We start from the raw sequence: 25,645 nt of genomic DNA on the forward strand, positions 1-25,645 counted from the left end.
AGTTTTTATAATCTTGCTAGTTCTTTTCTCCTCTTAATTGCTCTTTGGATTTTCTCCAAAATGTTAGCATTTATCTCCAATTAAAAGGTGCCAAAAACATGGCCATGTTTCTTCCCCTTGCTTAGAGTGAAGCCAATTTGCTTCATGATCGGGCAAGTCGTCATCCATCTCTGAGTACAGCCAGTTGAGCTGTGAAGGAGACCAAGGACCAGACTTTAAACTTCAGGAAGAGCGTTTCATAAGGAGTATAGCACATTCCAAAGCTGGGACTCACAGCCCTGTATGTAACACAAGGATTCTCAAACCTCGTTTTAAAAAATCGCTTATTTAAATATTTACCAGAGAGAGAGAGACAGACAGACAGACACAGAGACAGGGAGACCTTCCATCCACTATTTCCCCTCCCTCAAACGCTCAGCCAGGGCTGGGCCAGGCCAAGTCAGGAACTCAGAATTCAACCTTAGTCTCCCACATGGGTGACAGGGGCCCAGGTATTTGCGCCACCACCTGCTGCCTCCCAGGATGCACGTAAGCAAGAAGCTGGAGTCGAGAGCAGAGCTGGGACTTGAATCCAGGCACTTTGATAGTGACTGTACCAAATGCCCGGTCCAGTTTGCAAGCATTCGCATCAGCTGGAAAGCTTATTTAAATGGTAGAAAGCTAGACCCATGCATGCTTAACTAGACTCTTCAGGAGACAGGGTCCAGGCAAGTCTGAGAACCACTCTCCCTGGGTTAGTGGGTTGTGGGATTGGAATTGGACCTCGGTTCGGTCTGACCCCAGAGCCTTCAGGTAGCTGCTGTCTAGCAGTAGGGGGTGCTGGGCCCAGCGATCAGAGGTGCACATGATTTCCCAAGGCTCCAGGGGCCTGAATCCCCGTGGGGTGACAGGTGTGCAAGCACTCCTGCAGAGCAACAGGCAAGGTTGAAGGTGCTAGTGACAGCTCATGGGGTAACAGCTTTGCTGCAAGCTCCCTTTGGGCATGCTATCCCCATGCACCCACTTTTCCAAATGACTCCTCCCTCTGCCTCACTCTGGCTGGGTACCCAGTCGTGCATTCCTGTTCCTTTCTTCCCCTGAGTTATGGCTCACCTTGCAAGGGATATGGGAACACATCTGCCCAGACCTTCCTTCAGGGGCTGCCCTCCTTCCCCGGCCAATTTCCCACAAGGCCTTGCTGCTCCAGCACCTGCCTCTGATCCTTTGTGTATCTGCAACCTATCTTCTGCCCAATTCACCCCTCAGCAGATGGGGCTCTGCGAAACACATTTTATTTCAGTCCCTTGCCGCCGACTCCTCAAGGGCTCCCCACAGCTGCTCTGAAGACAAGGCTCCAGCTCCTCCAGGGTCCTCTTCTCTCCGCACTCTTCATTCCAGTCTGTTGCTCAGATCACTGACCATTCTTGCTTCCTGACCTTGGCCTGTGCTGTTTCCTATTCCCAGGTTACTCGTCCTGGAAGTTGTGCCCACTCCCCAACCCAGCCACCGAAGTCCAGTTAAGGACCCACGTCTGCTTACCACTGCACATGTGCATTTCTGTTGCAAGGGATTTTTAAGGTTGGATTTTGAAATCTCCTGTTATTTGGCAGCTCTTTTGAGACAAGAAGGATTAAGTCTGAATTGGACAGGCATTAGAGATGGCAGACTAGCTCAGGGTGTCTAGGAAGTGGTTTGCTTAACTCAAAAGTCGCATTGCTTCCTCTTCCTGAAAAATATGGGAAGAATGTACTTATCAGTAAGTTTGAAAAAATGAGGGGCCAGTGTTGTGGTTGGAACCAGGTACCAGGTTAAGTTGCTGCCTGCAACGCTGGCATCCCACATGGGCTCCCCACTCACGTGCCCGGGAAAGTAGCAGAGGATGATGGCCCAAGTGCTTGGGCTTCCTGTACCCACACAGAAGACCTAGAACAAGCTCCTGACTTTGGCCTGGCCAAAGCTGTTGTGGCCACTTGGGGAGTGAACCAACAAATGAAAGATCTCTCTCTATATATATATATCTCGCCCCCTTCCTCTCTATATAACTCTGACTTTCAAATAAGCAAATAAATCTTAAAAAAAAAAAAGAAAAAGAAAAAATTTCCACGATGAATCCAGGTGGGCTGTGGATCCAGTGTTGGTTAGGCAGTCAGGAATTTGGTTTAACTCATAAAAAAGTTCTGTCTCCTCCAGCGCCTGCCACCCCTGCTTTCCTTCCAGACGATTCTCTGGTTCTTTGAAGCTGTCAGCTCCTCTGTGACGGGGCCTTAGCTAATAATAGCTGGTCCTTGTGCCAGGCATTTGTGCAGCCTGCAGTCATTGAAATTATGAATTCAGTGTTGAGTTGACAGACTATGCCCGGTATGATGCTGGCTGAAGGATACTCACTGAAGCAAAAACATGTGAAAACTCAGATTACCAGTGCTAAAGGAATTGGAATTCCATTGTCCTGGAAACAGAATGGGAAGCACAGGGAAATTTCTTTGTTGGTTGATTGATTGATTATTCATCAGTGAATCTGTGTCAGGCACTGAACCAAATGCTGGGACCAACCATCCCTAAGACAGGGCTCCTGTTGTCTTGGACAGGGCGGCAAACTTGTCCTGTGAGGGGCCTCAGGAGACAGGTTGGAGGCTCTGCGGGCCGTGAGGTTGCTCTTCACACAGCTCCATTCCCCTATGGCTGTGCTGAGGCGGCCAGAGGAAACACAGCTGGACTTGTGTTCCCACAGGGTCTGTGGATTCAGTCAATTGCATATGGAGACTGTTTGGTAAAAAAATGTCACATCGTTGCTGTCGTGCACCACGTAGTGAGGCCTGTGATGGTGGCCCCTGCACTGGGAGCATACAATTTTTTTTTTTTTGGTCACGTCATCATTCCCTGAACAACAGTACAACAACTATTTATATAGTATTCATATTACATTAGATATTGTAAGTAATCTAAGTATGATTTAAAGTATATATGAGGTGTGCATGGATTATATGAAAATACAATGCCATTTTACATAAGCGATGGTGTGTGGACCCCTGCTGTCAGCATTCACTATTGATGCTTCTGTGGTGGTGGACGTGGGAACGGGGGACTGCCTTAGGACCCTTAAATGCACCGATAGACGAAGACTGCCAGGAAACCACCTAAGAGGGAGCCCTTCATTCACTCTGGGCACTGAGGAGCGTCGCACAGTGGCAGGGTTCTGAAGGAGAGCTGGCTGGGCAGAAGAAGCAGGCAAGGGCCTTTCTGACGGTCCTGGTACAGAGTGGCACTAAGGGCCCTGTGTAGGTGCTCTGAGCATTCAGGAGCACCGGATCACAGTACAGAGCGATGGGAGACAGTTGGAGAGGAGTTGGAGTTCAGCGAGAAATGAGGCTGGAAAGGCCATGGATGGGATCTTGTGTCATGAGCCCGCGTCTGACTTTACACCCATTGTGAACAGCTGAAATTTCAACAGGGAAAGTACAAGGTTAAAAAATTCCACAGTTGGGGCCTGCGCTGTGATGTAGTGGGTGTAGTCGTCGCCTGCAGTGCTGGCATCCCATATGGGCGCCAGTTTGAGACCCAGATGCTCCACTTCCAATCTAGCTCTCTGCTATGGCCTGGGATAGCAGTGGAGGATGGCCCAAGTCCTTGGGCCCCTGCACCCATGTGGGAGACCTGGAAGAAGCTCCTGGCTCCTGGCTTCAGATCAGCACAACTCTGGCCATTGCAGCCATCTGGGGAGTGAACCAGCAAATGGAAGACCTCTCTCTCTTTCTCTACCTCTACCTCGCTATAACTCTGCCTTTCAAATAAATGAATAAATCTCTAAAAAAATTCCACAGTAAAATTTGTAGGCGTAAAAGGATTTAATAGTGATGTGGCATATCTATCAAGCAACTTAAGAAATAACATCGCAAATACAGCGGAAAACCACTGTTACCTCTCTGATCCTATTTGTTCACCACATTTACCAAGGGTAGCTGCTGTTCTGAATTTAGGATTTCTCGTTTGTAAGTTCTTTAAAGTGCTTACTATGTATGTGTGTGTGTGTATGTATGTATGCATGAATTTCAGAACTTCACACACTCAAACTTATCATTTAATTCAATTTCTAAAAGCTTTTCTATTTATCCCCATATATATTCACACTCATCACTAAATGTCTGCATACAAATTTTATATGTGTATTTACATGCAGATATAACATGCTTTTTTTAAAAAAAGATTTTATTTACTTATTTGAGGGGTAGAGTTAATAATTTTTTTGGAATGATATATATTTAGAAATTAATCTGCAGAATATTGACAGTAAAATCCCATCCATGAAATTGGTATATCTCTTCATTTGTTTAGATATTCTGTTACCATGAATAAGGTTGTGGAATTTTCTACACAAAGATTTTATATCTATCTATTTATATATAGATGTACATATATATATACACACACATATGTATATATTGTTTTGCTTGTTTTAAACACTTTTTATTTATTTTAAAGGCAGAGTCACAGACAGAGAGAAAGAGGGAGAGACAGAAAGGTTGGAATTCATTTACTCCCCAGATGGCTTCAATGGCTGGAGTCAGGCAGAAGCCAGGAGCCGGGAGCTTCATGTGGGTCTCCCACATGTGTGCAGGGGTCTTAGGACTTGAGCCATCCTCCATTGCTTTCCCAGGCACAACAGCAGGGTGCTGGATTAGAAGTGGAGCAGCCGAGACTTGAACCATTGCCCACACGGGATGCTGGCATCTCGAATATATTTATTTCTTGGTACCTTATTTTTTTGTTGGTTTTCAGATTTATTTTTTAGAAGACAGATTGAATGACACTTGGAAAGTAACTTGGAGGCAGTGTCATTAGATAGTACCTGTAGTTTAATTTTATTTGATGACAATAGGCATGATTTCTGGAAATCTAGGCTTGATACTGGCCGTCTGTGGGAGACAGAGTTGTCCAGCAGGAAGCTGACAAGACTTTTCATATGGAGTCTGGAGAAGTGTTTTGGCAGGAGATGTGTGTTTGGGAGTCATCAGTGTGTTTTTCTGGCTCCCTCTCCTCTGGGTTAGAATGTCAGTGAGGATCTGGGCTGCTCATGGTGGATGGGATCAGCTTAGCACCCCCAGCTGTGTGGCTGTGCTATGACAGAGTCCCAGTGAGATACGAGTGGGGAAGCATGCGTTCATGTCCTGCTATAACGAAGTACGAAACACAGAAATTCCTTCTCCTGTAATTCAGCGGGCCAGAAGTCCCAAACCAAGGTGTCTGCAGGGCCCACCTCCCTTCGAAGGCTCTTAGGGAAGATCCTTCCTCATCCCCCCCATTTCCCGCAGCCTCAGGTAGTCGTTGTCTTGTGGAAGTGTGACCCAACCTCGGCCTCCCTCTTCACCTGGCTTCCTTCTTCGCCTTCTCCCTGTGTGTCTGTCTTCGGGAGACGTTCTCCTCCGGGTCTCTCTCCTCTTCTTTGAAGGGCATCAGTCACGTGGGATGATTTCATCTTCACTCAGCTGATAATGTCTGCAATCAGCCTATTTCCTGCTAAGATCACCTTCTGAGGTACAGAAGATGAACCAGCAGATGGAAGATCTCTCTCTGTCTCTCTCTTTCCATAACTCGTTCAGATAAATAAATGAATTTTAAAAAATGGACCAGCAGATGGAAGATTCTTCCTCTCGCTCTCCCTCTCTCTGCCTTTCAGATAAATAAGTAAGCAAATAGTTTTTTTTTAATGTTAAAATTTTATTTACAAAGCTTCTTGTTGTACAGAAAGTAAAAATGCTGTTACAGTCTCGGCGTAACTGGTAGCCACGGACGGCTGACTCACCAATCACAGCTGCCCATGCTACAGCGAGTCTCACAAACCTAACAACGCTTACAATTTTGTTGGGGTGAGTCCCCGAGTTTGGTGGTGGGTGACCAAGAGGGACTACATGGAGGAAGGTGGAATGTCACAGGAACTATTCTTTGGCTCTTTGGGTGGGTGGGTGTCCTGGGGTCTGTATCACAGCTACCTTTTTTTTTTCTTTTTAAAAAACAGCTACCAAATCCATGAGCAGTCCAACCAACGCTGAGCAGTTCTGTCTTGGCAGGTTACTGGGGCCTTAGTCATCTTCTCCTTCATCATCTGTTTCTCTCTTCCTCTTCTCACCTTTCCCGCTTTCTTCTTCCTCCTCATCCTCATCCTCATCCTCGTCCTCGTCTTCTTCATCTTCATCAACTTCTCCATCATGTCCAAACTCTTCTTCCTCTCCACTGACTTCATCTTCATCTTCTTCCCCTTCTACGTCTTCATCTTCGTCTTCATCCTCTTCTTCATCAAACTCTTCCTCCTCGCCATCTTCATCCTCTTCATCCTCCTCATCTTCTCCTTCTTCATCTTCTTCTTCATCTACACCATCCACCTCAGCATCTGAGTCAGGGGCTTCGCGGTCCTCTCCGTCGTAGCCGTCTAGGTAGGTCAGCTGGGGCAGGAGCTGGAAGACACTCTCTCGGTAGTCATTCAGGTTAGTGACCTCACAGTTAAACAGATCCAGACTTTTCAGACAATCCAACTTTTTCAACGGCTCCAAGGTGCTGATATCTTTCAGCTTATTTCCACTCAAGTTTAGATGTGTGAGATTTGGAAGTTTTTCTGCTAACATGTCCAGACCTCCATAGATTCTATTGTCACTGAGCTCAAGCTTTTTCAATTTCGGTAGCTTGGGGAGATTCGAAACTGAGATCAAGCCTACATGTATTAAACAGAGAAACTCTAAATTCACAAATTCAGCTGTTAGGCCCTCAATTTTTCCATCATTTGATTTGCAATTGTCCAGGACAAGTTCCCGAACAGCTGCCGGGGTCCGGCTCCTCAGCTCCAGGTGGATCCTCCTCTTCATGTCCATGTTCCCCTCTTCCCCCCTCTTCAAACTTAACTTTCCGCGGCGGGGGCGGAGGGGGGAGAGGCGTCCCGGCCTGCGCAGCGAAGGCCGTCGGAAGCGGGGGTCTGCTCGCGGCAGAGGCCGGAGGCGCGGTCCCAGGCGACGGGCGGCGTGCGGGCAAGGCGAGTGGAGCCCCCGGAGCCAAGTTACTCACGGGAGCGGAGAGAAACCATGGAGGGAAAAGCAAGCAAATAGTTTTTTAAAGAAAGGAAAATGCATTGCTTCCCATAGCAAATTTCCCCTCATGGAACTTTTGTGGCTTTTTGAGTCAGAGGTCTGGCAGTGTAGCAGTATGGGTAAGTACGGAATATGGTGGGTTATAAGAGAGAAGGCTTTAGCACAGCACAATGTAAAAAATGTTAATCATTGATTCCTTTTTTATATTTTCAAACCAAAAGGATTTAAGTGCGGCTCCTGCCTGTTGAACGCTTTTTGTCAATTTACGGAAATTCAGCATTGCTCCTTCTGAAAATGGTGGCCCACTTTGGTACCTGCACACAGCAGCTCAGTCCACGCGCGTTTGATGAGCCCACAGTCTAGTATTATTCTGCTCTCCATTGTAGGGATGTCGCCCCTGCATGCTAAGCTGTACTGCTTCGTGGTTCCTAAACACTGGAGTGTTTCCAGGTGTCGACTGCATTTGAAGACAGGAAACAAGCAACATGTGGGGAGGGCAGGTGGCAAAGGCCTTTCTTCTTATCGGTAGTCCATCATCTGGGGGAGAAAATTTATCTCCTATAAGCCCTGCTCTCCCAAGGAGATTTCTCTTACAAACCTGTGGCCTGAACTGGCTTATACAAGGGTATTTCAAAAAAAATTTGTAGAAAATAGAATTAAAAAATAGGTTCACGTTGGTGCAAAATCAATTGAAATCCATGCACACAAGAGGTCTTCAAAAAGTTCATGGAAAATTCATATTATGAAAAAAAACCTGCTTGGGTTTTAAGTTTTTTTACTAAAATAAACATCTTTTAATTCCAGTTCCAAGAACTTTTTGAAACCTCCCTATGTAACTGCCCTGGTGGCAAGCTGGTTTGCAAGGCAAGTCCCGGAGGCTTCCCTCCTCGCTGTCGGAGGCTGGTGAGGGCCAGACAGGCAGAGAAAGCTTCCAGTGGGGCGACCAATGGCATCTGTTACAGACAGATGTCGGAAAGAGGAGAAAAATAATTTCACCTTCCGCTCTCCTGATTATATGTTTTGATTCAATGAAATGGCTGGAGAAATAAAAATTTCTTTCTCACTGTGGCTAAGGTTATAATTTTGGTACTGGAATATGTATATTTGTGATATTTCAGGCATATGCCATAAGCAAATCATAGACACTTTTCCCTGATACCAAAAAATACTGACCATGGTGTCTGGCTGGTTTTCTTCCTGCCGCTTATTTATGCACATAAAGCTGACTTCCAGACGGGAGAAAGGTAGAAAATGCAGCAGGCTCGTGACCTTCCTGCCTGCCCTCCTCCCTCCCTAGGCACAGTGCAGATCTGAAAGCCCCTTAGTAGAAGATGGGGTACTGGGGTCAGGCTCTTCCAGGAATGACTAAGTGTGCCTAGGGGTGGGACTTTGTATTTTGGGAGAAGCATCTCCCTTGTGAAGGACGACAAGATGGCCAAGTGACTTTGTGAGCTGTTGCTATGTGCCAGTCCTTGGTACCCTTAAAGAAACAGAGAAAGGGGCCAGCACTGTGGCGCCGCAGGTTAAGCTGCTGTCTACAATGCTGCTATCCCATGAGTGCCTGTTGGGGTCCCAACTGCTTCACTTCCAATCCAGCTCCCTGCTCATGCACCTGGGAAGGCAGCAGAAGATGGCCCAAGTTCTTGGTTCCCTGTTACTCATGTGGAAAATCTGGAGTCGCCATCTTTAAAAAAAAAATCTTAAAGAAAAAAAAAAAAAAACAAAACAGGAGAAAGAGGAGGCTCCCTGTCTTGGGGCCCTTACGTGTTTCCCACGAGGTATTCAGAACCTGCAGTGGAAAGGCCCTGGACTCGGGTGCCTGATGTAAGTCAAGGACCTAGGCAAGGCCCTGCCTCCTCTCCAGCCCCGTAGCCCAGCACGTGGCACAGAAGTGAAGGAAGCAGCAGCAGAGAGCAGGGTGGTCCCTGGGGAGAGAGGCGGAGGGTGAGGGCTGGTGGGGGAAGAAGTGGGAGTGAGACAGGGGACTGTGCCCCGCAGGTTGGGAGAGGGGAGCGCAAACTCCGCTTTCTCACAGAAGCTGAGTGATTTGCTCCAGAAAACCTCATGGTGGTGGATTAGAACCTGCTTCTCCTTTAAATGAAGGCAAGGTCCAATCAAAGAAAAGTAATGTGAATAAATGTATAAGCCAGGTTAGTGATCAAGAATGTCACTGTATTTAATATTTCGTCAATAGATGTGATTGCACCAGTAACATTTTTTAAAAAATTGTTTTCAATTTATTTGAAAGGCAAGGGTGGGGAGAGTCAGGGCAGAGAAAGAGAGATTTTGCTGATTCACTCCCCAAATTCTAGCAACAGCTGGGAGCTTAGCATTCAATCCTGGTCTTCAACGTGGGTGGCAGGAACCCACGTATTTGAGCCATCACCATGGTGTGCATAAGCAGGAGGCTGGAATCAGAAGCAGAGCCAGGGCTTGGACCCAAGCAGTTCTTTATGGGTCCCAGTTGACATTCTTTTTTTTTTTTTTTTTTTTTTTTTTTTTTTTTTTTTTTTTGACAGGCAGAGTAGACAGTGAGAGAGAGAGACAGAGAGAAAGGTCTTTCTTTTCTGCTGGTTCACCCTCCAGTGGCCGCTGCGGCCAGGAGCCAGGTGCTTCTCTTGGTCTCCCATGCGGGTGCAGGGCCCAAACACTTGGGCCATCCTCCACTGTACTCCCGGGCCACAGCGGAGAGCTAGACTGGAAGAGGAGCAACAGGGACAGAATCCAGCGCCCCGACTGGGACTAGAACCCTGTGTGCCGGCGCCGCAGGCGGAGGATTATGCTATTGAGCCACAGCGCCAGCCCCCAGCTGACGTCTTAACCACCACCCCAAACACCAGCCCATGACTGACTTATTTTCTGTTCCAAATGTTGTCAATGGTTAATTAGAAAATATGAAAATGTAGAAAGAGCAAAAATAACCAAGAATGATACAATGTAAACATTGCTCCCAGCTTAGGTAAGTTTTCTTTTCCATAGTGAAATATTACTGCATATATCTGAATATTTAATTCCACATTTGCTTCTGGCCATGGCTTGCATATGGTTTGAGCAGGGCCTTGTGGAAGATGGCTAGGCCTTGGGGCGCCGTCCGTGGAAGGGATTATGCAGGGAATAGATCTGTTTTATGAAGTGGGGTGTTAGGAGGAAGCTGGCAGCCCTCTGGCACCTCTCTGCACGCGCACCACTCCAGGTTTTGAATACACATCTGCTGCTATGAAATCATCTCTGGGAGGCCCTGTAGGACCAGGCAGGTGTTGGTGTCGCGCTCTTGAACCTGCAGCACCGTGAGCTTCATACTTCACCCAGCCTCAGGTATTTTGTTACAGCAGCACGAAATGAAGACACCATTTCTCCTTAATGCTGTGACACAACCGCCATTCGCGTTACTGCATAATCTTACTAACACAGTATTAACTGACTGCATACTGTTTTATGGGAAGTGGCAGTTTAACCATGCTTCTGTACATTGCTTGGGTTGTTTCCAATTTTTTACTGTTATATGCCATTTAACAAGCATCTTTATGAATGAACAATTTTTTGTATTGAAGATTTACTGGGCTAAAGTATATACACATTTGCAATGCTTGTGATGCACAATAATTTTCTAAAAGGGCCATGTTCAGTTTACATACAAGCTATCATTTTCAACTTTCAGTTCATTTTATTCATTTAAATTGACTTATTATTCTTTTTGTATTTCAGATGAAATAAAACGAGCATTTAAGTTACAGAAGTAGTCTGTGATCATTGTAAAGTTTATCCACGCAGAGATCATATCGAAAGCTAAAAGTGACATTGGCCCCTGTTATTTCCCAGAGAATTACTGTTTGTAGTTTATTGCCTATTCCTCCAGATTTTTCGATTCACATCTACTGACATTTATTGCATATACTGACATTGATGCGTGCACAGTGACATAATTGTCAGTATTGAAAATTGCATCTTGCTTTTCTTATTTACTGCTCTATCTTTGACATCTTGTCACACTGACACACATTAATCTACATCATTCTTTTTCATGGCGGCATGGTATGAACATAACACGGTTTCTTTATCCTTCTCCTTTGATGGACATTTGGTTTAGTTCCAAGTTTGTTCCTGTTACAAAAAATACTGTGATGAGAATTCTCGTATGTATGGTTGATGTTTAATGAGCACTTACTGCTGTGAAAATGTGCCTTTGAAACTAATTGTTGGCGAGATGCTTCTATCTCAGTGTGCTGAAACATACAATATTTAAACACCATTTAAAAATTTAAATTTGAATTGAGTCATTTCCATTAAAACCAGGTTAAAATCACAATGATCTTTTCCTCTTATATACGAATGAATCCTCCTTGCTCCAGATGGGACGTAAAGCTCCTTAAATTGAAATTCACTACACAGGGGCTCTGATGGCCCTAACAGATGGAAGAACCATCTCATTTGGATGGTTATGTAATTCAGCGATTATCACAGAACCCTCCAGATAGCACCAGACAGAAGGTGGACGGAGGTTGGCTGCGGCAAAGGCAGGTGACAACACGATGGGCTCACTCTGCCTCTTTGTATTTATTTGCTAGCATCAGTAAGGCTGGAATCTGAGATCCAAGCAGTATAATGTGGTCTGGTCTAATGACTAACCGTGAGATCTTGGCAATCAAACATTCGGATGTCAGTTGGAATTCAAGTAATTTCTGTGAAATGACCTTGGGAAAATCATTCCCTCTTTGATGCTCACAAGTGTGGCACGGGACGCCTCTAGTAGGAGGAACATGATGTTAATATTCTAGTCGATACACACTTAGGGAGAATCATGTGCCAAGAACTGTCCCAAGCACTAGAGATACAGCTATAAATAAAGTAGATGGAATGTTTTAATTCTTCTTGAAGGTGATACTGTCTTCTTCAGCTGAAAGTAGTCAGTTGTCCACTTGAGTCTCATCCCACTGCACTGCAGTCCCCATGCATCACACCTTCGAGATAATGTGGGCTTATACCGTGACAAATACGTTAGCCCAAACGAAAGGTCCTTGACTGAGCTTATTCTCCCAGTAAGATGCTAATTCTGCAGCTGGACAGTATGGCTGCATCGCTGGAGTTAGCATCCATCAATTGCTCACATGCTGAGTCCCTCCCCTCCTCCCTCCATTTCGTTTATCTGCAACAATGCCTAGAACTGGCATAGTAGGTACAAAGTGCATTTTTATTGACTATTTCTACAAAAATGTATTGTCTAAATTTCATTGACTGGGATAGCCTAGGAATATAAAAGGATAAATGAAATTATTTCTACTTTCTAGGATCTCTTATCAGTTAAGAGAAAGGATGACAGACAGACCTATGATGACCGCTTAAAGACCTATGTGTGTAGAGTGTCTACTACCACCTCTATAACCAAAGTTGCCAGTCTCCACTTTCCTGTTTTATTCAGCCTATCTCAGACATAATAAATTCATCTAAAATTGGCAGACCACATAAGCTCAAACGATCTGTGAATGTGTGTGCGTTTTGGTGAATCAGAGATTATATTTTCTATCTTTTTCAAAAGTTTGTTTGGAGGCAGCACTGGAAAAGTTTTATACATGTTTTCAACGTTAGTATAAATATTTCAGGCCTCAGTGGAGGTTTTCTCATTAAAGCTCATTCTCCTGCCTGCGAATGCAGAAATACCTAGCTGTGTGAAGAAAGCACTGTTTAAAATAATTGTGAAGAGCTTAATTCCATGGTAACCATGACAAATGCAATTTTTCTGCTATGATAGGTCTTGATGCGCTTATTTTTTAGTTAAAACAATGTAATTTTTTATTTTTGAAAATCTGTTAACCTAATTTGATCTCTCCTTTTGAGCTCATTCCCAGTTAAAGGCAATAGTGGGTTAGACAATTCAGAATCATCTTATTTTTCAAACTGAGAGAACAGTTTGCTCTCTAAGCTCTCTGATGGATTCGGTGATGTTTATTGGAAGGTCATTAAACATCCCAGTTCCTCCTCCTTGGATTTCTGTGTATAAGAAAGAACAATGAATCAACAAAAAGTCTCTTTGGAACTTTCCGTGGAATTACATTTATGTGTACATTAATGAAGTGGGACACTTTCATTTCCCCTTAGGTCACTTTTAATGTTCTACCCATAGATGGCAGTAAGTGACCAGGCTGCGAAATCACCTGGCCTTCCAGCCAGTCCATCAGGTGGAAATGTCGCGAAACCACAGTGGGAGAAAGAGAAGAGATGGCATCTCTGGACAATGCGGCATTCCGTTGTGTGAGATGTGGCTCTTCTCTGCCGAGCTGGATAAGTTTGTGCCAGTCGGATTCTCCTTTAGAAGCTCAGACAGTCTCAGCAAGGCCAGGGAAGGGTCAAGGCCTTCCAGGGAGGGTGGGAGGGTTGCCCAGTGCTTCTGCTTTGGTGCCTTCTCCTCCGAGTGTGATCAAATGGAAGAGCTCTTGGAAACTCAGCCAGGTCCATTTGGTGCCTGTGGGTCTGGAGTCCCGCTCTCTTACAGAAGTACTTCAAAATGTTCATAGAGAGGCAATATCATAGAGTATCATAGAGATACGCTGATGTTGGTGCAAAAATATGTTGAAATCCACCCATAGTTTTTTCATAATACGCATTTTTCCATGAACTTTTTGAAGACCACTTATATATATGATTTCAACATTGTTTTTGTACCTAAGTAAATTTATCTTTTAATTCCATTTTCTATGAACTTTTTTTTTTTTTTGACAGGCAGAGTGGACAGTGAGAGAGAGACAGAGAGAAAGGTCTTCCTTTGCCGTTGGTTCACCCTCCAATGGCCGCCGCAGTAGCGCGCTGCGGCCGGCGCACCGCGCTGTTCCGATGGCAGGAGCCAGGTGCTTCTCCTGGTCTCCCATGGGGTGCAGAGCCCAAGCACTTGGGCCATCCTCCACTGCACCCCCTGGCCACAGCAGAGAGCTGGCCTGGAAGAGGGGCAACCGGGACAGGATCGGTGCCCCGACCGGGACTAGAACCTGGTGTGCCGGCGCTGCAAGGCGGAGGATTAGCCTGTTGAGCCATGGCGCCGGCCTTCTATGAACTTTTGGAAGTACCCTTGTATTTTTCCACATCCCAGCAAATTGTGTTCTTGGTTGGCCTCCTGTGCAACATTGGCCCCCTGAGGTTAGACAGTTAATCTGCAAATTTAAAAATTTATTTACTTGAGAAAGGGAGAGTGAGAAGGAAGGAGGGAGAAAGAGAAAGAGAGAGAGAGAAAGAGAGAGAGAGAGAGAGAGAGAGAGAGAGAGAGAGAGAGAGAATGAGCTAATTTCCTTCTGCTGGTTCATTCCCCAAATGCCCTAATGACCAGGAGCTTTTTCTCTCCATGGATGGCAGGAAGCCAAGTACTCGAGCCATCTCCACTGCCTCCCAAGGGCTGCATTCTCAGGAAGCTGGAGTCAGGAGCCAGAGCCAAGAATTGAGCCCAGGTGGAACACAGGTGCCTAAACGCTTGGGCTAAATGCCCACTCACTCCCCACAGGTGACTTTAAATAGAATAATGTCTACAGAAAAGCAACCCATAGATATATCTACATTGAGCACAGCCTGATTTTTATACATATACATAATATGTATATTTTATACATGTATATATATATATAATCTCATTTGCTCCTGGCAAGAGCCCTATACATTAGATATTATGAATCTCATTTAACAATTGAGGTAATGGAAAGAAATTATTAATTTGTTCAAAGCCAGTTTAAACTGATTTGGCTGGTTTAAGGAGCTCCTTTGCAGGACGTGTTATGACTTTGAACTTCATGTAGTTACTGCCATGTGCATCACAGAAGACATTACGATGGGAGCCTGTATACATGAAAAGGAAGCAGAATTTGAGAAAACCCAAATTGTGATCTTTGAGTCCTGGGAAGACATGGGAGCTAAAACAGGGCCTGGGTGAATTCAAGATGTAATATCCTGCTTGCCTAGTTTCAGTTGATTAGTATAACATTACCAACTCGGCTATTTATTGTCTTCACACTGCAAGGGTCAAGCTGTAGTGAACGAGATCCTGAAACTCTCGCAGCGACCCAGGATCTTGATATATTCTCAGGGTGTTTCTGGAGCTAGAAGATTTCCCGAAACATCAGGAATACATCTCTTGTAATAAAAAGCCACTCATACATGCACAGATGGTCAACAGCATTAGTCATTAGGAAATGAAACACAAAACCCCAATGAAATGCCACGTTGTATCTACTGGAATGGCAGAATCAAAAGGTCAGATAACGACAACTGTTGGTAAAGCTGTTAAAAACAATTGGGACCTTCATACATTGCTGGTGGAGTGAACAGTGATGTAGCCATTTTGGAAAATGGTCTGATGGGTCCTCAAACGATTAAACAGAGTTGCTGTAGGGCCCTACAATTCTATATCTAGGGAAATAAAATGTCCAAGGGAAATGAAAATGTATCACTGGATAAGAATTGGTACAGGGGTGTTTGAAGCAGCATTCTTCATAATAGCCAGCATGTGGAAATCACCCAAATGTCCACCAGTTGGTTATTGGGTGTATCCCCCACCATGGAATATTACTGAACAACACCAAGTACTGATAACATGCTACAGCATAAAGGAAATCTGATAGTGTTATGCTCAGTAAAAGAAACCAGTCACAAAGACCACTTAGTGCATGATTCCATTTACAGGAACTGTGCCGAACAGGCAAATCTGTAGAAACAGAAAGTAGCTCAGTGGCTGCTTAGGGCTTGGTATGGAATGTAGGGGAGTAAGAGAGTGATAGCTAAAGGAAATGGGGATTTTGATAACATAGAAAAATAAACCACTGAATTATACACTTAAAATGTGTGAATTGCAAGATCTATGAATTATAGGTTAATAAGGCTATTGTGGCGTAATGGGTAAAGCCTCTGCCTGCAATGCTGGCATTCCCTAAGGGTGCCAGTTTGTGTCGCAGCTTCTGCACTTCCTATCCAGCTCCCTGTAAACGGCCTGGGGAAAGTAGTGGAAAAAAACAAGTCTGTGGGTCCCTGGACCCAGGTGGACGTCCTGGAAGAAGCTCCTGGCTCCTGGCTTCAGCCTGGCCCAGTCCTGCGGTCATGGCCATCTGAAGAGTGAACCAACGGATGCAAGATCTCTCTGTTTCTCCCTGTAACTCTGACTTTCAAATAAACACACACACACACACACACAGAGCAAACAAAACAAACCACAGTTTGCACAGCTACTTAGTAGACTTTATTTTCCAAATCTTATTCTAAGCACCTTGCATATGTTAACTCTTTTGATCTTTCCAGCTTCTCACCAGGTAGATAATTTAATCTTGTTTATTTTACAGCTTAAGAAATCAAGACACAGGGGGATGAAGCAGGGCTACTCACCTTTGGAGAGAACCAGGAGGGCTCCGTAATAATTTCTGCTCTTAATCACAGCTTCTTCTATTTATGAGAGAAGATCTTTGTGTGCCATGATCTAGCTAAACCCTCCCTCATTTTGTGGGAAAATAGGTGCGCAGGGTGCAGCCGGCACAGAGCCAAGTCAGCTGCTTTGGTTGGAAACTCTCGCCATTGCATCACATTTCTCAAGTGCCAAGGTGTTAGCAAGGACGAGCTCAGAGCCCTCCACAGACACAGGAGGGTTTTATTCTTAGAATTGATCATGATTATTTTTGAATCTGGGAGACGAGTCAGATCAAGTTGCATAGCTGGTGGAGGTGGGAGGTGTTACAAAGGAGAAAATGTAGGAGCAGGCAATAAAATTGGTTGGGGATTTGGGAGTTTGTAAAAGCAAAGTGAAGTAATATGCAGGCATGGCCATGAAATAGTGCCTGTTTCATTCTTCCTTATTTGATATTAGAAGGTTTCAAGGGAACTGTATCTTGCGTGGTTAGAGTAGTGTTCTCTCTCTCCCTCTTTTTTTTTTTTTTTTTTTTTTTTTTTAAACAGGCAGAGTGGACAGTGAGAGAGGCAGAGAGAAAGGTCTTCCTTTTACCATTGGTTCACCCTCCAATGGCCGCTGCCGTGGCGCCGGCTCTCCCTCTCTCTTTTCCATCTCTCTCTCTCTCTCTCTCTCTCACACACACACACACACACACACTCTAAGAAACTATTAGGATATTCTGTATTCTACTTCGGTTTTACTATTGAATCTAGTGAGAAGTGAGTGAATAGCAGGCTATGGAGAAAGAGGGGGAAGCAGAAACAAAATCTGACATTCCTTTTTTAAAAAAGACCTATTTTATTTATTTGAAAAAAAGAAAGAGGGAGGAAGAGAGAGAAAGAGAGAGAGATCCCCTGACTCAATCCCCAATGGCCACAATAGCCAGGTTGGGCCAGTCTGAAACAAGGAGCCTGAAACTCCATCTGGGTCTCCCATGTTGGTGGCAGGGGACCTGATACTTGGGCCATGTTCTGCTGCTTTCCCAGGAGCATTAGCAGGGAGCTGGATCAGAAGCAGAGTCCGACACTCTGATATAGGATGCTTAAAATACTGTTACATAACGCCAGTCCCAAACCTTGACTTTTTTTAAAGCAACAGAAAGTGATTGAGTGTTAAAAAAAAGCCTCTGGATCTCTCTGTTTCTCTCTCTCACTATCCACTCTGCCTGTAAAAAAAAAAAAAAAAGCCTCTGGAAAATGAAATCAGCATATGAAAGAGTGATATGTACCCTCATGTTTATTGCAGCTCAATTCACAATAGCTAAGACATGGAATCAACCCAGATATCCATCAACTGACGACTGGACAAAGAAATTATGGTATGTGTACACCGTAGAATACTACACAGAGGTTAAAAAAATGAAATATTGCCACTTGCAACAAAATGGATGCAACAGGAAAACATTATATTTAGTGAAATAAGCCAGTCCCCAAAAGACAAATACTGTATGTTCTTTCTGATCTGTGGTAACTAATATAACACCTAAAAGATAATCCTTAAAAGTAAAATGAACAGCCCTTGTCTCCACTGTTGAGGAACAGGGTTTTATTTTTTTTTTTTTTTCATACTCTTTGTTGAACTCTTTAGTTAGTGTAGGATTACTCTTCTGTGTATAAAGTTAATTGAAAATAGATCTTAGTTTAAAAATAAGAATGGGATTAGGAGAGGGAGGAAGAAGAAGGGTGGGAGTGTGGGTGGGAGGATAGGTAGGGTAGGAAGAATCCTGTGTTCCTAAATTTGCATATCTGAAATGCATGGCATTTGTATACCTTAAATACAAGGTTTCTAGCTAAAATAAATAAAATATAAATAAAATGGTAAAAAAAAAAAAAAACCCAGCCTTTGAAATTAGCATATGATCAAGTTCTCCACCATTGTTCCTCCTGGTTGCTGTCTTTCTTTCGTGCCCCACCTTATTCCCCTAATTCAGCCCTCTCCCAGGTAGGTGCTCCCTCTTACCTCTTTACGGCATTGGTGGTTGTTTTGCACCAAGGACTTCTGAGTTTTCTCTGAGCCTGAGTTACCTTTCTTTTCCCAGCGTTTTACTCATTCAAGGCTCAATTGCTCCACTCATTCCAACTACTGTCCCTTGAATGGCTCGAAATGGAAAACCCCTTCAAATAGCACTCTGATATTTGTGGACATACATGTGGCTCATAACCTCAGGGGAATTTATACCTCTGTTGGCAATGTTAGATTGCAATATGTTCAAAAGCACACTGCTGCCAATGTGTGAATGCAAAGTATGGGTGCGGGACGAGGGCAGGGACAAATCCATGCAAAAGGAACTAAAATGAATTTGAGGTGACAAAGAGCGACAACAAAAACCAAGGCGCTGCAGAGGCATACTGTGAGGCAGTGATGAGAGACCAATGACCGTGACAGTTGGGCCAGCGTGAAGCCATAAAGCTTGGGTGACTCAGTTTGTGTGGAAATTCATGGTGACGGACAGATTGAGAGGAATTTTCCCACAAGTCACAAAAGCCTCCAACTCCACTAATTATACATAAGCCACTATTTAATTTGGCAATCAACATGAAAAGAATGAATGGTGATAGCCTCTCAGCTTAATTTAAGTAAGTGCAAGATAAATGTTTGCAAGAACTGTGCCTAAAAATATACAGGACAATAAAATAAGCTGCAGCCTAAGTCAGATGGGTAATCTTGGTCTTTTATGTCTGGCCTTTCATTGTCATCACTTTTGGAAATAATTATAATGATAATAGTGGGTTATTATCATGTGATTGAGTTTGGATTAATTGTATAGAAAGCCTTTTGTTGACTCCTATCAATGCTGACTTATTGCCTGTCAGTTTCTTCTTGGTATTGAATCAGATGGAGAACAGTATGTATAGCAGGTGTAGGTAAGCTGTCTACCCAACAATCATTTCCTCCTTTCTTACTCTCAGAACCCATTTTTTCTACTGGCAATGTGTCCAGCCCCAGGGAATGATGTGAGTTGGCCTATCTTCATCATGACTTTAGAATTTCCCTTTGACAATGATTGACCCATGGATGAGCTTAGAGTCCAGTTGAGCCCCCAAGCTGCTATGGGATTATATACAAAATGATCCATGCCAATTAAAGGGAGTAGCACAATGGGATATGCATTTTGTCACTTTCATCTTGTTTGCTTATAGTTATGTGAAGACAGAAGACTTGTAGCAATGCTTCCATTTTGTGCCCATAAAGGCACTCCTGCCAACTGATTAGAACGAGAGCAGAGGTGGGAGCCCAGCCTTTGCTGATGCTGTGAGCTACCAAAACTGCCTACCTGTGTATAGCTCGTAATAAACCTATTATTGGGATGGCTTTTAGTGCATTTTTTTCTTCCTTGTAGTTAAAAGTGTCCTGCCTGATATGAGTGCTTTAATAATTTAACATTTGCCACCACAAACATGAAGACAGCCAATATATCCATCTGTAGTGTATGCAATGCGTTAGTCCCGGAGTCCCCCGCGGCTCAGCTGGCTTTCTGTTCCCTGGCATTACAAGCATTTTAATCATCTGATTTTGTGCACTTGCATTACAGTTTTACAAATAAAGTCCCCGAAGAGAAGAGAAAACAAAACCAAATGAAAAGTTTGCTTAAACAACTTGATCCTATAAACCTTTTGGAGTAAACGCTGATGAGACAAATACATCTTCAGGGCTAGGGTGTTCAGGGCCATTAAGCCAGGTGTAAGACCAAGAAACCTGCAACAGAAGAAGCACCTGGAAGTAATTAGGGACTCAGGGAGGGGGGCTCGGATTGTGACGCCAAAGTGGGCTTTTGTGCCAATGAGAGAGCTGTAGAGCTCTGAGGCAAGTTAATTTCCAGGTCACATTTTACAGGTTGGCACCTCTTCAGTTTGCTTTCCTCCTTGATCCCGAACAACCCACCACCACCTCCTACACAAAACAGAAAGACAAAACAAACCTTTGATGTGCATTCTCATTGGACACTTACACATAACACCACAGCAATGACCTTGCTGAAGGTCACACCAGGGGTGGGACTTCTAGAGGGCCCTCATCCTTCATTAATTCAGCATGCTAACTGCCATCTTGGAGGGGGTAAGATGCCATGCTAAGGCCTAGGTGGGATTCAAAGAGAAGATACACAACTTTGTGGTGTAGAAGTTTTTATCTTTGACATATGCAAATATGAGCACCACATTCATATACAATGTAATGTTGTGAACTTCACAAGAGAACTATGGGGTCATGTGCTATGGGAAACACCAGAGGGAAGAGATCCCATCCCACCAAGCTGGTGAGACTCAGAAAAAAAATAAAAAGATACTCCAAGCAGAAAAAACACCACTGGAGAAAAATTCATTTTAGCCAGGGCATGAAGACAGTGTAGTAGATATCATGAAGAGAGAAATGAGTTAGTACCAGGGCATGGAGAATAAGGCCGTGGGGTAAGGTTGTTGTACTACAGGAAGTGGAGCCAGGGAGTGTTGAAGAGGAGGGCACAACACATTCAAAGCCGAACTTTGAACAATGGGTGCGATGAACGGGAGACTGAAGATCGCACGCCCATTAGAGATGCTACTATGATATTTCAGATACAATATGTACGTACTGTGGTTACAGATGTGAACAGGCGTGGGGGGATAGAGTTAAAACCCAAAGGTAAAGATCGAGTTGATAGGATGCAGGAAATGGGCAGAACGGGGAGCATCTGTACTGTGGGTTTCTGAGAGGGCAGAGTCCCCTCCCACCTAGGAAGGGTTTTGTTTCCATTAAAGTCAAACTGTTCCAGTGAATGTCTTTTCTGTTAAATGAATTGACTGAAGCCCCTGTGATTCTAAGAGCTCCATTGGCTGACACAGCAGGCAGCTTGGGGGATTCCTGGCCCACTGCCTTTGCCTGGCAAGCTGTCACTAATGAAGCTGACAATGGCGTGGGTCTTGGGGACGCTGGATATCCGTGCCTGGGAACTTGGCCTGGGACCAGCAGGCCTCTTAACTTCCCAAACACTTCATTATTAATCATGTTCAGCTTTAATATTTGCTAAGCTCCTTCTAAGGCAGCCCCATAATGAATGTCAAAGAGCATGTGAGAAATCGTGCGTGTGTGTGTGTGTGTGTGTCTGATCACTAAGATAAAATCCTAGCCAGTGCAAGTATTGAGAAAGCCTCCAGGGAGAAACAGTCAAATTCCATGAGATCTCGGTCACCAGGAAAGTAATTTTCCAAGGCTGAGTTTTACTGTCCTAGGTTTTGATGTTACTAAAGAAAATGACTCTTCCTCCCACAGGTCCATAAATCCAGTTCTTGCTACTGTCTGGGTATAATTTCCTGCCGTCAGCTCACAAGCACCCTGAATTCTGGCCCTCAGAACTTGATATGCTGGCTAAGTGTCTCAGCGCCTTGCAGCTGTTGCTGCTTCTACCTGGAATGACCTCCCTCCCTTTGTTGCTCAAGGCCAGTGCCAACACCACCTCCTCAATGTCTGCAGGGCCCCCAAGCAGAATCCACCCACTGCTGCAGAGCAATTACCACCCGGGCTGTCACTGACTGCCGCCCTGATCTCCTCCCCTGCTGTCCCACCTCCCTCAGGGCTGGGGCCACCCCCTACTCATCTCTGGATGACGTGGTTAGCCCAGAAATTGCACATGGAACATGAACTTGACACTTACTGTCGGAAAAAATAAGTCCTTGAGTTGGTTAACGTTCATCAACAGGTGGTAGGCGAGTATCTTGCCTAGTGGATTTTCCTTCTGATTTATCTGTCATCACATGGACACATCTTGGGTTCTTCTTGTTAGAGGCTGACATGGTTGGCACATTCCCGGGCCTTCATCCAGTAGATTGAGATGTCTGCATGTGTTCTGTCTGGTTCAATCCTTTTCTTGGGAAGAAAAAGATGTCGCTCAATAGAGAGCAAGGAAAAGGAGAAGTCATTATGAGGCCATGGCTGTTTACAGCAGCCAAGGGCAGGAAGCAAACCTGTGGCTTCCTGTGAACTAGAACTCGGGACTCGGAAGCTGCCCGTACATCCCTTCACCACCAGGTGTTTACCAAGTGCACACTGTGCCAGGTGTTGTTCTAGAAGCTGAGCAGTCGGTGTGAAAAGGACAGGTGACCCCTGTGGTCTGGGAGCTCACATTCCAAGTGGTGATGGCACACAGAATACACATGTGAGTGAATGAAGATGTTAGGAGGTGGTGAGTATTCTGAAAACAATCCAGGTGCTACTTCAGGTTGGGTGGTGAGTGAATTCTGTTCGAGAAGGTGAGAGGCGGCAAGGAGCATACCAGGCTAGGGGAGAGAGGGCAGGGGGCTCACAAAGGAGTGCCAATTGTGTGCTCCAAGAACAGAAGGGAAGCCTTGAGGCTGCTGCCCTGTAGGCCACAGAGCTCTGTTCTCTCCTGGCAGTTCCTTGCGCTCCTCACGCCCAGGGATTGGCAGGGTGGTCAGCCTTAGCTGTGCATCCTGCCGCCCCTGCTTTGTCCACTGCTACCTGCTGACCTCAGTGTCCTCTTTCGTTATGGTCACCAAAGCGTCAGGTGTGGTCATCAAGACCTTGTCATCCTCCTGAAAGGGCTTCTTTCATCTTCTCACTCTCTATCTCCACTGCCACTCACCCCTCCCTGGTCCAGCCCCACTGCTGTCTCCTCACCGACCTACTGAACTAATCTACTCAGGACTCTCCTTGGTTTCACCTTGCTTTCCACAAATCCACTCTCTATAAAGACCACAGTCGTCTTTAAAAAATGTCCAGGGAGGGGCAGCCTCTGTTCCAGCTTGAACATGTCCCTAAGATTCATGTATTGGAAACTTAACCCCCAATGCAAGTACTGAGAGGTGGGACCTATAGAGAGTGATTAGCTGATGAGAGCTCTGCCATAGTGAATGGATTTGTGCTGTTATGGGGGAGTAGGTTAGTGTTCTTGGGATTGGGTTTCAGATGGATGGCTGATTTTGGTCCTATTAAGCATCAAGCAGGAATTGGGTATTGAAATTCAGACAGACATCTAAACTTTGATGTCTTATATTGAGGGTTGATGCATTAAGGGTGGAGATTTGATCAAAATCAGGCATCAGAAAGGTGAAATGGGTGCAAGATCTTAAGGTCATGGAGGGCTTGCCCTCAAAATGTAGTTCTCATGAAAGGCGGGGGGAGAAATTCCAGTCCATTCTCTGGCCCACTTTTCAAATGGCTGCAACAAGACTAGGTCAAGTTAAAGCCGGGAGCCAGGAACTCCATCTTGGTCTCTCAGATGGGTGCCCAGGGCCCAAGTACTTGAGTCATCCTCTGCTACCCTCCTAAGTGCACCAGCAGAGAACTGGACTGGAGGTTGAGCAGCTGGAACTCAAACTGGCTCTCCAACATGGGCCCACGCTGCATCAACCTGAGCACCCGAATACCAGTCCCCAGGGTTGGGGACTTGGGCTGAGTTCAGCTCAGCTTCTCTCTCTAATTCCTGACTCACCCTGTGATTGTTCTTCCACCCCACTCCACCATGGCCATCCTCTACAGAAAATGAGATGAGCGGGGTTGCTAGTCCTGAATTGTGAGCCTCTAGGCCAAACAGACCTGTTCTTCCAAGAAGCTCCTCTCGGGCATTTTCAAGTAAACAGAAGTTAATACAGGAATCCCCATACGCCTGTCTGCCTTCTGCCGTGGATGAGGCAGCAAGAAGGCCTGCACCAGATGGGAGCCCCTTGACCTTGAACTTCCCAGCCTCCAGAACTGCTAAGAAATAAATTCATGCTCCTTGGGAATTACCTAGTCTCAGGTGTTCTGTTATATCAGCACAAAACAGACTAAAACAGCCCTCTCTACAGTGTCAGAACATATTTCAGATGGATTTTTCAGAAGCCCGCTCCTTGTTGGGAAATTTGATCCTCTTCGGGGGAAATATAAAATGAGACATGAGTGACTTCGGGTTTGGTTATGTGAGTGGTCTTGAGTCAGGGATCGCCTCTCCAGTCTAGTATCACCTTACTCTTGTTGGTGTGTCCTTGCTCTCCCTCTCCCTCCCTTTTCTTTGCTGACCACTTATCTGCACTACAGTTCCCCGGGCATCGACTGGGATTGTGTTGACCACAGATCTTTTTCTGCTCACTGGAGCAGGTTCCTCTGAAGAGCTGCATCTACCTCCGTTGAGGTAGCTTTGGGTTAGTAAATAAAAACACAGGATTCCCAGTTAAATACGCAGAATCACTGTTTGAGTGTCTGTATGCAGTAAATATTGCACATGCCACGTTTTATCTGGCAACACTGCCCTGCCCCCACTCCAGTGGGCGGAGTTTGCTCCAGGTCTTCACTCTGGCCTAACCCATCAGTGAAGAAGCCCAGGGCTGGGTATTTCCTGGGATCTATGCCTTTCTAGCAAGCAGGGTACACTGTCCACTGGATGGCAGAGTCAGTGGGAAGAGCGGCTGTGTATCCTCTGACACAGCACACGCCTTCTACACACACAGCCTGTCTGGACACAGCACCCTTGGCTTGCCTTTGATGGGGTAGACTTCTTGATTTATAACGATCAAATGGTCTAGTCACAAAGGGGGCCTTTAAAATAGTTTCACTATTATAACGCTGCATCCAACACACAACTTCCCTTTGATAGCTCTTAGTCTGATAGCATTACGGCATTTGAGTCCCACAGAATCTTTGATCAAAGAGCATTACTGAATGATCTCATTCACATGTATTAGTCCTTTATTGGAGATAAGGACAGGCTTCGATATTCTCATTTCATAGATGAGGAAACTAGAAACAAATCAGTGCCATTTGCAGCTGTGTTGGCGATCAATAAGTAAGTGAACTTTGAATCTAAAGCAAATAATATTGGAACTAGTTCCTTTTTGGATCCAGTTTGCTGGAAGTGCAGTTTTGAGAAGTGCAGGGAGTTAGATGTGAAGAGACCCTGAAAAGAGACGTGAACTTCCACTTGATGCTCCAAGAGAAGGAACGGTAACTCCACCAAGCTAACTCTTGGTACACAACATTTTCCAAGACGGCCGAAAGTTAATTTGTTGAAAACAAAATTGACTTCAATCTCATTAAGGGACATCAGAAGTTTCATGTGATTTGACAATATCAAATTATGCTTTTGGCTGAGATATATGTTGGATGTCTCCATAGGTGCTCTTGGCAGAGAACTGCGATGTGTTTGTTTCTTCAACTCTGTCTGCTTGCCATTTTCCCACTGGGCTGCACTTTAATCACAAGGCGCTAATCAACAAATAAA

General features: G+C 44.9%; 1 protein-coding gene across 1 annotated transcript; it reads right to left on the reverse strand.

Annotated features, from left to right (window-relative positions):
* Positions 1-5,813: 5,813 nt before the first annotated feature.
* On the reverse strand, positions 5,814-6,952 carry LOC133756741 (acidic leucine-rich nuclear phosphoprotein 32 family member B-like). Its single transcript, XM_062187335.1, has one exon. The coding sequence runs from the start codon at positions 6,834-6,836 to the stop codon at positions 6,054-6,056; it is 783 nt and encodes a 260-aa protein (XP_062043319.1). The 5' UTR covers positions 6,837-6,952; the 3' UTR covers positions 5,814-6,053.
* Positions 6,953-25,645: the final 18,693 nt, after the last annotated feature.

Source organism: Lepus europaeus, chromosome 3 (genome assembly GCF_033115175.1).
Source record: "Lepus europaeus isolate LE1 chromosome 3, mLepTim1.pri, whole genome shotgun sequence".
NCBI classification, from domain to species: Eukaryota; Metazoa; Chordata; class Mammalia; order Lagomorpha; family Leporidae; genus Lepus; species Lepus europaeus.